This window comes from Panthera tigris, chromosome C1, assembly GCF_018350195.1.
Source record: "Panthera tigris isolate Pti1 chromosome C1, P.tigris_Pti1_mat1.1, whole genome shotgun sequence".
Lineage (NCBI taxonomy): Eukaryota > Metazoa > Chordata > Mammalia > Carnivora > Felidae > Panthera > Panthera tigris.
Window position 1 is genome coordinate 87,088,992 of NC_056667.1, and position 13,859 is coordinate 87,102,850.

The following is a 13,859-nucleotide window of genomic DNA, read 5'->3' on the forward strand; positions in this document are numbered from 1 at the left end:
ACATGGATATTTAATATGTAACTTGAAGACTGAACTGAAGAATTATGTCAAGTGGAAAACTTCACTAAAGTTGTCAATTAACGTGTAGGTTTTGCATAAGATGAATAACCATAAAATAGTCATCAATAATAGCTTCTTAAAGAACATTAAACAGTTGAATAATTATCGGGATAAGTGAAAAACTTTCACTTAAATACATTTATTACTATTTTGAATACACATGTATTTGTAAACAGCTTTTATAATATAAATTTAGTTTTGGCATCTAATCTTAAAATACCTGTAAAAATTATTAATAGTGAACTGGTAATGGTATGAAAATATCTAAGTAAACTTGTGCAATAATCCAAATAAAAGGTCAGGTCAGTCAGTGAATTTTATTTCTAAATGTAACGATCAGAAGAAAAAAAAAAAACATTTCGCCTTCCAAAAGTTTTTACTGAAATAGAGAAAAATAAAGTAGGTTTCAAACAGAAAAAAAGATATAGAGTCTGAGACACTAAACACATATTACATTCTCTATACCTGATATTTCTAACATAATTCATTTTTATGATGTCTATCAGGTACTTAATGAAATGCATACTTTATCTGATCATATTTATTGAATTTAGCATATTTCCAAGTATTTTGATAGAAAACATTTAGAAAAATTCTCTAAAATACAACTGTGGTCTAAGAGATATAGAAGGAGCAAACCAGAGAACACATGGAATCCTAAATAGTATAACTCAGACTTTCACAGTCAGGGTCTAAGATATATAATTTGAGCTTCATTTATGAAGTTTAAGATAAACCATTTCATGTTGAGGTAATAACATACCAGTTTTCCTCTCTTAAATTCACTAAACCAGCTTCCTGGTTTCTCCTTTGGCCACGATGATATTCTTACCTGTTGCAAAGGAACAGGAAAATTAGAAAGTAGGTAAAAATTATGAACAGTATTGTTTATGTATGCATCAGTAATTTTCTGTAAGACTAAGATGCCAAAGAAGTTTTCAAATGGTCTATCCTGAATTACAGAAAATGAGATAAACAGCATGATTTGAGATATATCCTGTGACTTCCCACTTAGTGAAGATTGAGTCATTTTCTTCCTGTTTAATTGCTCAAAAAGAAGAAGGGGGGGTGGAGAACAACCTGCTGATGGCATACTAAGGGCTGTAGGGAACAAAGGTGGAACTCAGAAGCAATCCCCTGTAAAGGAACCCCTCACAATACCAGTCGGAATCAGTCATCAAGACAGATCCCATCAGTATTTCATAGCCAAGGGAAGCATCCTGAAAGTATTCAGCCAGTAACTAAGGGTGGCATGGAAGAGTCATTGCAGGAAGCAAAAGCGTAATCATCTCCTGCTGGGAAGAATGTTTAGAACCCTTTATAGATCTGCATTTATTGTTTTGCTTTGCAAGATCAGCAAAATGTAACAGTATATAAGGCTTCACTACAGGGAATTTGAGTTATCAGTGTAAAGAGAGGCATTTCCACGTTCCCTTATTTCTTTGGCAGCTACAGGAACTTTTATTATGCTTTGCTGCCAAGTTTGGATGGGAAACAGAAGTTGCTTTGTCTCCTGCTCCTACTACCCAACCTTTACTGGAGAACTTAACTTCCCTCCTAAAGAGATTAGCCACACTTAAAGCTACTTGTCTTGCCCTAAGGAGGTTCTGTGCCTCTGTATGCCCACACCATTTACTAAGAATGTGATTTATTAAAAGAATACAAATAAAGGCAACATTTACCACCAGAAACTGTTTGAAGAATACAATTATGCTAGTGAAAAGCCTTTCCCTATATTAGTAATTTGCCTTTAGCTCAAATATATTGATACTGCTAGGTGAAAATCCAGAAATCTGTTTGAAGAGACAAAACATTTAAAAAGTATGCAAATGTAGACAATATTCTTATGTAAACGATTATAAATTGTGTATTCTGAACATCATATACAGCTGTGAGTTCTGTCGTGTCATTGGAATGAAGAGTACTATACATGCACTAAAATTTAAGCATCAGCTGTGCTGTGTCATGGAAAACCATAGAATTTTAGAGCACAAGCAGGTGCATAAAGAATACATCTGGGTAAAAAAAATAAAGGAGAGAAGTATTTGTTAACTCTGTGCATCACTTTGGTGTCTTATTCATGTTTATGCAAATGAAATGCTCTAATTACCCTGTAAGAAAAGCAGATAAATGAAAATATGACAGTATAATTTTCCTGTTTAGTTCAATATTGCAAAAACATGGCAGGAACTGTCAACAATCACCACCAAAACAGACTGGTACTTACTCCCTCAGATTTTTTGTCTGGATAAATGCAAGTCTCGCCACCAGACGTGAAATTACAGTAAACTTTGAAGGAATCTCCTGAGCAACCTTGGTTGGGATCAATCCAGTATTCACCTAGAAGTAGGGAAAAATATGTCATGTTAAAATACATTTAAATAAAAAATTGATTGCATGGTATACACATTTTATTAGAAGAATAAAAAAATTAATATTGATGGATATTTTCCCACAAGAATCCCTTTTATGTTTTTGGTCAAATTGGGATAGGAGTTCAGATAGTTAAAGAGTGACCCTTTGTCTTGTCTGCATCAAAGCTTTGCCCATGTACTTCGCCTGGAACACTCTGTTATTTCTAGCCTGCCTGTTACTTTTAGGTTTCAGCTTAAATGTCACCTCCTCAAATATTAACATTTAATTATCCACTATAATAAATTACATGCATTTGGAATCAGAGAAACTTAACCCTAAATCCTATATGTATTATTTACTACTTAAGTAATCTGAGTATAATAATCATTATATTTTTCCTTGGTTTATTCATTTGTAACAATGGAGATGGTGGAATCTACTTAGCCTTAAGAATCATTTCTTGCATTACTTTAAAAAAAATTTTTGGGGGTGTCTAGGTGGTTCAGTCAGTTGAGCATCTGACTTTGGCTTAGGTCATGATCTCATGGTTCTTGGATTTGAGCCCCTCATTGGGCTCTGTGCTGACAGCTCAGAGCCTGCTTCAGATTCTGTCTTCCTCTTTATGCTTCTCCCCTGCTTGCACTCTGTCTCTCTGTTTCTCTCTATCTCAAAAATAATAAACACAGAATCCAAAGCAGGTTCCGGGATCTGAGCTGTCAGCACAGAGCCTGACATAGGGCTCAAACTCATGAACTGCGAGATCATGACCTGAGCTGAAGTCAGACGCTTAACTGACTGAGTCACCCACGTGCCCCTATAATTTTGAATTCTGTGGTAAGCATTTTTTCTCTTGATTTATTCGGTTAATATTGTCATTAAATTTCCTTCAGATAACATAATAATAGCTTAATTACTAAGATACGTCTGTTCAGTAAATTCAGTATACTCTGGAAACCATGTCCAGTGTACCTCTAATTTATTCCTCTCCTATTTTTACTGTCAAATCCCTAAATCAAGTCACCATTAATTTCTTTCCTAGATTAAACCAACAGCTCTTTAACTAGCTTCCTTTGATTTCACCTTGCTTCCTTCCAAATTACTTCAAGTCATTTTTCACTTTCCTCACTATTTTTTAGCCATAGAGACCTTTCAGTTCCTTGAAGGCACCAAGATCTTGTCCTCTTTAAACCTATCAAATGACCCATATCCTCTGCCTGAAATAACCTTTTGATTCTTTGCATGACTGGCTACCTCTTTAAGGTTTCAGCTGAAATGTCACCTCTTCAAATATTAACATCCTTTACACAAAATGGATCATCCTTACCTTACCTAAATACTCATTTTTTCCCACAGTATCTGTCATAATATGCTATTGTTAATACTTACACTTTTCCTGTCTCCTTCATTTGATAATAGTAGCTCAAGGGCATTATTTCTTCTGTGTGTCTACAAATCTCTGCCTGAAGAACAGTGCCTGGCACTGCTAAGTCAGTTAATTAATATTTAATGGCAATTAATTAACCCATTAAGGAATTAATAACGCTGGTCATTATATGGAAACCACGGGGAGCTGTGGCCCACAATGAGCTTTCCATTCCCAAATTCACAAAAATTTTTCTTGACTGCTCAGGTTCTAATTAATCATATTTTTTTATTTGTGTTGTAATCTTTTACATTTGAACTTCAGTTATGTATGATTGTCTCAGCAAGAGCAGAAGTCTGAGTCATTCTCTTTAAAATTACTGAATTACTATTGAACTAAACATATCTTTTCCAAATAAACATATTATAAATTTGAAGACCTTGGACATTAGTTTGAATGGAGTCCTTAATAGCTACCTGTGTTTTAGTTTTAACAGGCTATGCTTGATTAAGATAGGAAGATTTGATGACATTTTCCTTTATGGTGGTGGCTGTTTCTAAATCACATTAAACTTTTCTCTCTGTACCGACTTATTTATATCTCAGTTATAACATTCTTATATGATTGATAGTGCAAAATAATATTGCCCCAAGAGTAAAAAGAGTGACAAAATATTTCCATATAAAGTGGGAGATTTAAGATCACATAAATATCTGCCCCTTGTTAGTTTAGTAATTGTGTGAGTTTATTAACTAACTCATGATACTTGAAACTGTTTGCTTCTCAGGAAGGGTATGATAAGGTTTATGTTAAACAATAGGTATAATAAATTATCCTGATTATTATTACAAATGAATTGCTCACAGTTCTGATTATTTGTGGATCAATGACATAAATTTTTGCCCCAAGCTACTATGCTAAGTCTTAAATATTCTGTTCACCAAATTATTATTAAACTGATAGGTAAAATATGATTCAGTTATGCTATTAATCATGTTAACTTCATATCAAGGTAAAATAAGTTCGGTTACAGGATATAAATACATACTAATGTGTACACATGTGTGCACACATAAAACCCATTCTATGATAGTTATTACGGGGAAAAATGCATTTGTGTTCTATAATTGTCCCAAAATGATCTTGTCATAATTTAATGAAACCTTATGTAAGCAGGTAAGGATTTTCTGAAGCAGTTCTTGAATTACACAGTATAAAGGACTTTTTCTGTTTACAAGACTGGAATTAATAATCATTTAGTTTATTTAGAGTCTATATCAAACATTTAACTAGAAGTAATGGGCTGACCATGCACCTTCATAACTTAGAGGCTCAGTCCCTTTGCTGTGACATGTATTATTAACATACCATCTGGGAAGTCAGGATGGCTGAGTTGCAGGTCTTTGCACGTTCGAGCTGGGTTAGTCTGCGTACCCATGGGAAACTTCATATGTTCGATGTCTTGTTTCAGGGAGTTGAGGGAACCAAATATTTCCTCCATTCCATCTGAGTAGTCAAGAATATTTTCACCTGCATCTGCTTGCATGTTTTCGGCATGTCTTCTTGTTTTTTTGGGTGACAAGATTGGTAAAGGCTGAATGACTTCTCCAGGTGGACCCTGTGAAAGAGATAATGTGCGTGTAACTGCTTCCTAAGGTAAAATATTCTGCATAATTATTACTGATGAGGTCATTATTATGAGAAATTATAGTTGATTTAGCTTTTCAATGTTTTCCCTACTTTCAATATTTTCTCTAATTGTTACTACATATACATACACATGTTATAAATATTTATATAGAAACTGTGTTAAGTTCTTTTAAAAAGAATCTAGTGGAGATACTGAGGTAGACACACAAATCAGATGATTTCTGGAACTTCTTTTCTTTTCTTTTCCTTTCTTTTTCCTTCCCTTCCCTTTCCCTTTCCTTTCTTCCTAGAGAGACAGAGACAGCACAAACAGGAGAAGCAGAAGGAGAGGGAGAGACAGGATCTCAAGCAGTCTCTGCACTGTGCAGATCCTGACACAGAGCTCGAAGTCATGAACTGTTAAATCATGACCTAAGTCAGATGCTTAAGTGACTGAACTGCCTAACCACCCCTGGACCTTTCTCTATATAAGTAGTGTAACCCAGTTTTGTGTGGATATATTGTATGTAACTTTCTTATTTATTAATTAGTCCTTATTTACATGTCCTGTCTCCACAACTAGATTTTAGTCTCTGAAGATTAAAATACCATTTTAAGGTTCTTAACCTAACTAATGAGTTGTCTATTGTGCTTGATAATAATTTATATTATGAAACATTAAACTTCTAAAAATACACATTAATTTGCTTCAAATATAACTTAAAACTGTATAAATTAAAAAAAAAATAAATGCAGACATATTTGAATTTGCATATGTGTAAAAGTAGAACTATACCAAATAGTTACATCCATGTTGTTATGATTGTGTCCCACAAAATTCATAGGTAGAAGCTATCAGCCTCAGTACTTAGAATAAGATCTTATTTTGAAATGGGGTCACTGTAGATATAATTAGTTAAGTAAATGTAAGGGCATTGGGGGGGTATCCACCAATGGGAAACCATCCAATATGACTGGTGTCCCTGTAAAAGGAGGAAATTTGGGTGCAGAGACACACATAGATAGAATTTGAAGGGAAAAAATAGGAGAAGACAGCTATCTATGAGCCAAGGACAGGGCCATGGAATAGACCTTCCTCCACAGCCCTTAGAAGGACCTAATTCTGCCCACACTCTGATCTAAGATTTGTGGCCTCTAGAATTTGTTAGAGAATACGTTTCTATTATTTAAGCCCCCATTTGTGGTGCCTCTCATGGCAGCCCTAGCAAACTAATACACATATAGTTTGGAAACAAACTCAAGAGAGGAGACTAATGTTTTTTCACATGGATCTATCACTTAGTAGTTATATGGAGCCTGGAAAATGTCAGCATTAATAAATGTTAGAAATTATTATTGCTTTTATGATCATTATATACAGTAGGGAAAAAAATGCAAAATATCTGAACTTTTGTCTTTATTCCTAGTGTGGTCAGATACACACACACACACACACACACACACACACACATATATGTGTATGTATATGTATGTATGTATTTTTATGGCCTATAGTCAGTTGCTTTCATAAAAACATGACATTAAAAAGTATATAATTTTTGTGCAAAATAAATACAAACAAGATTATCATAATATACAGTTAACGCATCAATTAAAAGACACGCCTTGGCATGTGGATCTGATTATGTAATTAATGGAGTTGCTGTTTCCTAGAAAAATCACCACTTTGACAGAATGTCTTTTTTTGTCCTTCTTACAAATTTGGAGAAATCACCGGCAGTCTGATGAACAGACCTAAACATCACTTTTGTTCCCATGCACTTACCGGGGGCCCAGGAGGCCCTGGAAGACCACTGTCGCCCTTCTGGCCAGCAGGTCCCTGTTAGGAACAAAAGGAACAAGATAAACAGAGAACAAGGCATTTGACTAGGCTTCACTGAACAATCAAAGTCCAAAGGGAGAAGTACTTACAGTAGAGCCTTTGGTACCCTTTGGACCTTGAGGACCCTAGACAAAATGCAAAGGCAAAAGTACAGATAAAAATCTGGAGAAATCATGACTCTTTTGGTGTAAGTTTCCTTTACAAAATTCTTTTGTCTCGCACTTACGGGTAAGCCTGGAGGACCAGGGGGACCTATGGGACCAGCAGGACCTGGAATCCCCTGTAAAGAGAATCATCCAAATTAGAGTTTTCCTCAGCTATGCTACTCTCTATATTGCAGGACAACATACACTGAAAACTTAGATTATGCAAAAGTATATAAGAATAACCTGAAATTTTCCATTGTGAACCTAAGAAATAACTTTTGTAAGACAATCTGTATTTTTTTCCTGTTTGCTTCAATGTCTCTATATTTATACTTATGTAGCCTTCAGAATAATGATTTGTATGTTTTGGGGATTCAATAAATTGCTGTGTAATTAACTATTGAACTGTAATCTTTATGATTTCCAACTTGACATATTTTTAAATTATTACTTTAAGGTTAAATAAATTTCTTTTTGAAAACACCATTGACTTAAAGAGGTTAAAGATGCTCTAAATCACCCTGCTGGTCACGTTTAATGGAATGTGCACAGGTGTGTGTGCGTGTGTGTGTTTGGAAAGGAGCAGGAAAATAATTTATATCTTTACTCACTCCATCCCCCTTTGCTCCTGGAGATCCTTGAGTTCCAGGGAGTCCTCTGTCACCCTTTTCACCTTGTTCTCCTGGAGGACCAATCAGGCCAATTAAACCAGGATGTCCCTTTAGAAGGCAGAGAAAAGAAATTTGACCATATGTAAATTACAACCATATATTAAATTATAGTCATAAAGTAATTGCACACTAATTTTATGGAACATAAAAGCAAAAAAAAAAAAAATAAATAAAAACTTTAACCCTTTCTGAATGATATATAGGATTAAGAACCTCTTTCCTCTTACCTAACAGGATCGTTTACGCTTACATTAAGTGAATCTTTTGTTTATAGAGAGAAGTATTAGGGAACAAAATGCTTTCTAAAAGAATCATCTTCAGTGTTTCATTTACTGAAAAGTAATTCCCTAAAAGACCAATAATGACCATATGTATATTTGACCATATTGATCAAATAAACTGAAAATTCATTATTTTAATAAGCATGATATTTTATATGATATGATTTCTATCCTTCAGAGACTCTGTGGTCTTTAAGAGACATTTGGAGATTTAAAAATGACCCAAAAAAACATTAACGCCATTGTAAAAAGGCTTATTTTCCATAATTATTTGGTGCAACTCCGTGTACTTTCTGGAAGATCAAATTACTATTTCAAAAGTATTCTAGTTTAAATTTGTTATTTTCATGTTTAAAAACATAAAATGGGCATTTTGTTATTCCATCTGTTTATTTTCTGAAGAGTTATTTTAGTATAACCATATGCTTTCTCCATATGGTTCCTACAAGGGGACATTGAGAAAATATAACAATGGATTTGAATACATTTTTCACTATGACTTTGTATCTTTTCTCTTCTCTAAATTCATCTGGGAAGCAGAGGATTGGAAGCTTTTGCCTTGGTTAAAAGGACAAAGATATTCTTTGAAATTTCCTTTTGAATGATTCTAATCTGCAAAATTATTGTCTCTGCTATTAGCATATCAAAATTATAATAACACATGCTTTTATTCTCACCTTCTCACCCTTGGAACCGGGGTCACCTTTGAGACCAGGTAAGCCAGGAGGTCCCTAAATAATGAGAAATAATAAACATACATAAAGTAGGCATGAATTAGAGAATCATATTACTATCCATAGGGCAAGTTTGGTTTTGGTAATATGACAGAGTTAAAAAATAATTAGTAATGCTTAAGGTTTATTTATCAGAATTCTAAATAATTTTGTTTAAAATTCCATGGCTTGATATTTAACTTAACATTGGTTACATAAATATGCAGTTAGAAATAAGACTTGATTTACATGGACTTACAACAGAAAAAGAATAAATTTTTAAACACACTAATTTTAGAAGAAGGGATTTCCAGAGTACACATCGATTCAATAAAATATTTTGGTGCTAAGCTCAAATAAATTACAATATTTCCTAGAAACTTAAAAAAAAAACCTCAATAAATTTTTGACAGTCAAATGACATTTGATAACCACTTTTCCTAAGCAAACTCCTAAGATAGTATTTTTAACTATAATTCCTGAAAAATCTTTTCAAAAATATTTTTAATGTTGATTTATTTTGTGAGAGAGAGAGAGAGAGAGAGAGAGAAAGAGCACGCGCGGCGTGCAAATAGGGGAGGGGCAGAGAGGGAGGGAGACACAGAATCCAAAGCAGGCACAGCCCAAGGCGGGGCTTGACTCATGAACCAGAAGATCATGACCTGAGCTGAAGCCGGATGCTTAACCGACTGAGCCACCTAGGCACCCCAATTAAATCTACAAATCATTTAAATAAAAGATTCTGGGATGCCTAAGTGGCTCAGTTGGTTAAGTATTCAACTTCTGCTCAGGTCATGATCTCATGGTTCATGGGTTTGAGCCCTGCAGCAGGCTCTGTGCTGAGAGCTCAGCACAGATTCTGAGCTTCAGAATTCTGCTTCAGATCCTGCTTCAGATTCTTTGTCTCCCTCTTTCTCTGCTCCTCCCCTGCTCCTGCTCTGTCTCTCTGTCTCTGAAAAATAAACATTTTTTAAAAAGTGATTTGTAAATTTAATAATAAGGTAAATAATTTTTCTCATATAATTATCTCTATCCTAATATTTTTTATGGTCCAAGGATAAGGTACTTATCTATTTTGCTAAATCGTATTTTTATGAAAATTATGACATGACTTCAACAACTAACCCTGACCCTACCCATGGAAATATTCATATTGATTGCTTAACAAACTTAAAAAAAAAATTTTAATGTTTGTTTATTTTTGAGAGATAGAGAAACAGAGTGTGAGCAGGGAAGGGGCAGAGAGAGAGGGGGGGAAACAGAATCCAAAGCAGGGTCCAGGCTCTGAGCTCTCAGCATAGAGCCCCATGTGGGGCTCGAACTCAGGAACCACGAGATCATGACCTGAGCTGAAGTTGGACACTTAAGAGCCACCCAGGCGCCCCACAAACTTTTTAATACAAAAGTCAGGGTACTCCATATTGAGGACAACACAAAATATCCTTGTCCTGAAATTAATGACAAATGAAATGATGCAGGCAAGAGATTCTGTCAGAAGAAGTGTAACTGACACTAAAAGATGGTTAGTATGTGATTGATGAAATCAGAGCCAAGATAATGTTACAAAATATAGGTCACAAGTGCCTGCAACAGAAAGGCATTGGTGGGGGAGGGGGGGAGGCAAAATATTCATACAGTTTCTCTATAAATAGAATTATTCATATTGGACTGAATTTTAGAATTATAATTTCAATAATGATTTAACATAGTACATAGAAAGCAAACTGTTTTAACTTGTAACAAGGTATACCAGGAGTGTTCACAATTGTATCTTCTTCAAGCCTACCATGAGTGATTTTTTTCCTTTCTCTACAGACACTGCTTTGGTGTGAAAGAAAATGTAAGTGCCAGTCTATAATTTTTGTGAATTTAAAGTATTAAGAGCGATAGGTCTGATCCAAGTAGTATGATGTAATATAAAAAGTATGGGCTCAGAATAGGATAGACTTGGGATAGAAGCCAGCCTCTCTTATTAGCAATTTAAATTAGCTAACGAAAGAGAGCTTCAGTTTTCTCATCTATAGATTGAGGATTATAATTCCTGTCTCACGAGATCAAGTAGATGAGCCTTTTCCATTCCTTAGTTTCTCACATCTATATCTTAAACTGAAATCCTGATCATCAGGAGAAAGTAAGAATAGCTTTGGTATCAATTAGTACTATGTAACAGTAGTATTTGGGGCTACTTAAATATATTTAATTTGTTTTAATTCATGAATGAATCTGAAATTCTGTAAGTATTGATATAAAAGTGGGAAATTTCTCTACATCATTCCATTAACAATAGATAAAAATCATTTTCATAGAAGATATGTGCTATTTTAAATGTGAATGTGTCTAATAATATTCTTCAAAGAGAAAATTATTAATCCTCAGGCATAAATTTAAATTAGTTCAGTTTAGAATCTATTTTGTATAAAAATAACCATGCCACTTTGTTAAATCTCTGACAGACAAATGTAGATCACAAAGAAATTATATTCAAGTATATTCTAAGGCTGGGTTTGAAAACCTAACTTTCACCTCAGTCACTAACACCCTATCATAGTGGATATCAAAGTGTGACCTCAGACCAGCATCATTAGCATCATCTGTGAACTTATGAGTAAAGCCAATTCTTAGGCCTCATCCAGACCAGCTAAATCTGAAATGCTGGAGTGAAGAGACCAGCAGTCTGTTTCATAGGTTTGATACTCATTAAGGTTTGAGAGACTTGGCTCCGTGGCATTAGGTCCCAAATTGAGTTAAATCAATATGCAAATCAGAACAGCATAAAACAATCTCATTTATGTTAAAATAAAAGCAATACCTATTTAGTTCTACTAGTTTAATATTTTTTAAAGTAAGGTAATATATTTCATATCTACTATTTTCTGATCTTATCAGAAATGCATGATGAATCATCAGTAGGGAAAATAATGTTGCCCAATAGCACATTTTAAAAGGAATATAAATGAGTAATGGAAACTCTCAGAATTTCTTGAGACCATGTTATCATCAGGATAAATGCCGAAGACTCTATATGTTAGAAAAAAGTGGCATAAAAAGTATGAAAAAAAATAGTTCTGATAAAAATGTAACTGCATGAAAGAACCATATACTTGTACCAGTAGCAGAAACCCTTTAAGAATACTGGTTAAAACTGATGTATGTCAATTAAAGTAAAAACATTCTCTAGGTTGAAAATATAAAACTCTGCAGTGGCCAGATTTTTTTCTTTCTTCACTTCTCATTTTACATTCAAACTGTTTGAGGCATGTGATATACTTTACAGAAATTTTGCTTTAAGTGGGAGAACTGACAGATGTTGCATGCTGAATATCAATATTCTTATTTTTCTTCTTTCCAAGATTCTGTTTAAGTTAGTTAACATATAGTGTAGTATTGGTCTCAGGAGTAAAATTTAGTGATTCATCACTTAAATACAACACCCAGTACTAATCGTAACAAGTGACTTCCTTAAAATGCTTCCCACCCATTTAGCCCATCCCACCACCCTCCTCCCCTCTAGCAACCCTCAGTTTGATCTCTATAGTTAAGAGTCTCTTACAGTTTGCCTTCCTCTCTGTTTTTATCTTATTTTTCCTTCCCTTCCCCTAGGTTCATCTGTTTTGCTTCTTAAGTTTCACATATGAATGAAATCATGACATTCGTCTTTCTCTGACTGATATCACTTAGCACAATACACTCTAGTTCCATCCACATCATTACAAATGGCAAGATTTCATTCTTTTTGATGGCTGAGTAATATTCCATTGTATGTATGTATGTATGTATGTATGTGTGTGTGCATACACACACACATACATACATACTAGTTCTTCTTTGTTCATTTATCAGTCAATGGACATTCAGGCTCTTTCCATAATTTGGCTTTTGTTAATAGTGCTGCTCTAAACATTGGGGTACATGTGCCCCTTCAAATCACCATTTTTGTATCCTTTGGATAAATACCTAGTAATGCAATTTCTGGATCATAGGGTGGTTCTATCTTCAACTTTCTGAGGGCCTCCACACTGTTTTCCAGAGTGGCTATACCAGTTTGAATTCCCACCAGCAGTGCAAGAAGTTTCCCCTTTCTCTACAATGGACATCAATATTCTAATCACTGCTTCATTCAGAGTCTCAAGTCTAACCACCCTTTAGTTGAGTAATCTTGGATCTATTACTTATTATCTCTGAGCTTCATTTATGAAAGTACTCTAATAGTCATAACTGTGTCATAATATAATAAAAAGCAGACCTGCAAAATTACTGTGTAAATAGTGAAATATAAATATTAATTACTGATATTTGTTTTTTTTTATATTACAAACAGTTATCAATCAGCCCTCTCACCACATTCTAGTAGTATAAGCTAAAATGACAAAAAAGAAAAAGAAAGAAGGGGAGGAGGAGGAGGAAGAGGAGGAGTATTGGAATTCTAATTATTCAGGCTTAATGAGAAATATGCTAGACATTATTTGTGTTTACAATGCATCTTTCTTTTCAAATTTTAGAGACAGAGTGCAAACATGGAAGTGAGGCGGAAGGAGGGAGGGAGAGGGAGAGGGAGAGGGAGAGGGGGAGAGAGAGAGAGAGAGAGAGAGAGAGAGAGAGAGAGAGAGAATCCTAAGCAGGCTCCATGCCCAGTGCAGAGCCCGGCATGGGGCTTGATATCATGACACTGGGATCATCACCTGAGCCGAAATCAAGAGTCAGATGCCCAAATGACTGAGCCACCCTGGGGCCCCTATAATGCATTTTAAATCATTTCTATAAATGTACATAAAGGAGTTAGAGGAAATGAGTATTAATT

General features: G+C 34.6%; 1 protein-coding gene across 2 annotated transcripts in view; it reads right to left on the bottom strand.

The window, feature by feature from the left end:
* Nucleotides 1-13,859, bottom strand: part of COL11A1 (collagen type XI alpha 1 chain) — a 224,562-nt gene that overhangs the window by 4,099 nt on the left and 206,604 nt on the right. For both annotated transcript variants that reach the window (XM_042998029.1, XM_042998028.1), the window contains 8 exons: nucleotides 9,026-9,079; nucleotides 8,008-8,115; nucleotides 7,477-7,530; nucleotides 7,340-7,375; nucleotides 7,194-7,247; nucleotides 5,147-5,396; nucleotides 2,288-2,400; nucleotides 824-892 (listed from right to left, as the gene is read on the bottom strand). In XM_042998029.1, coding sequence (XP_042853963.1) covers nucleotides 824-892; nucleotides 2,288-2,400; nucleotides 5,147-5,396; nucleotides 7,194-7,247; nucleotides 7,340-7,375; nucleotides 7,477-7,530; nucleotides 8,008-8,115; nucleotides 9,026-9,079 — 738 coding nt within the window. The remainder of the gene's footprint in view (nucleotides 1-823; nucleotides 893-2,287; nucleotides 2,401-5,146; nucleotides 5,397-7,193; nucleotides 7,248-7,339; nucleotides 7,376-7,476; nucleotides 7,531-8,007; nucleotides 8,116-9,025; nucleotides 9,080-13,859) is intronic.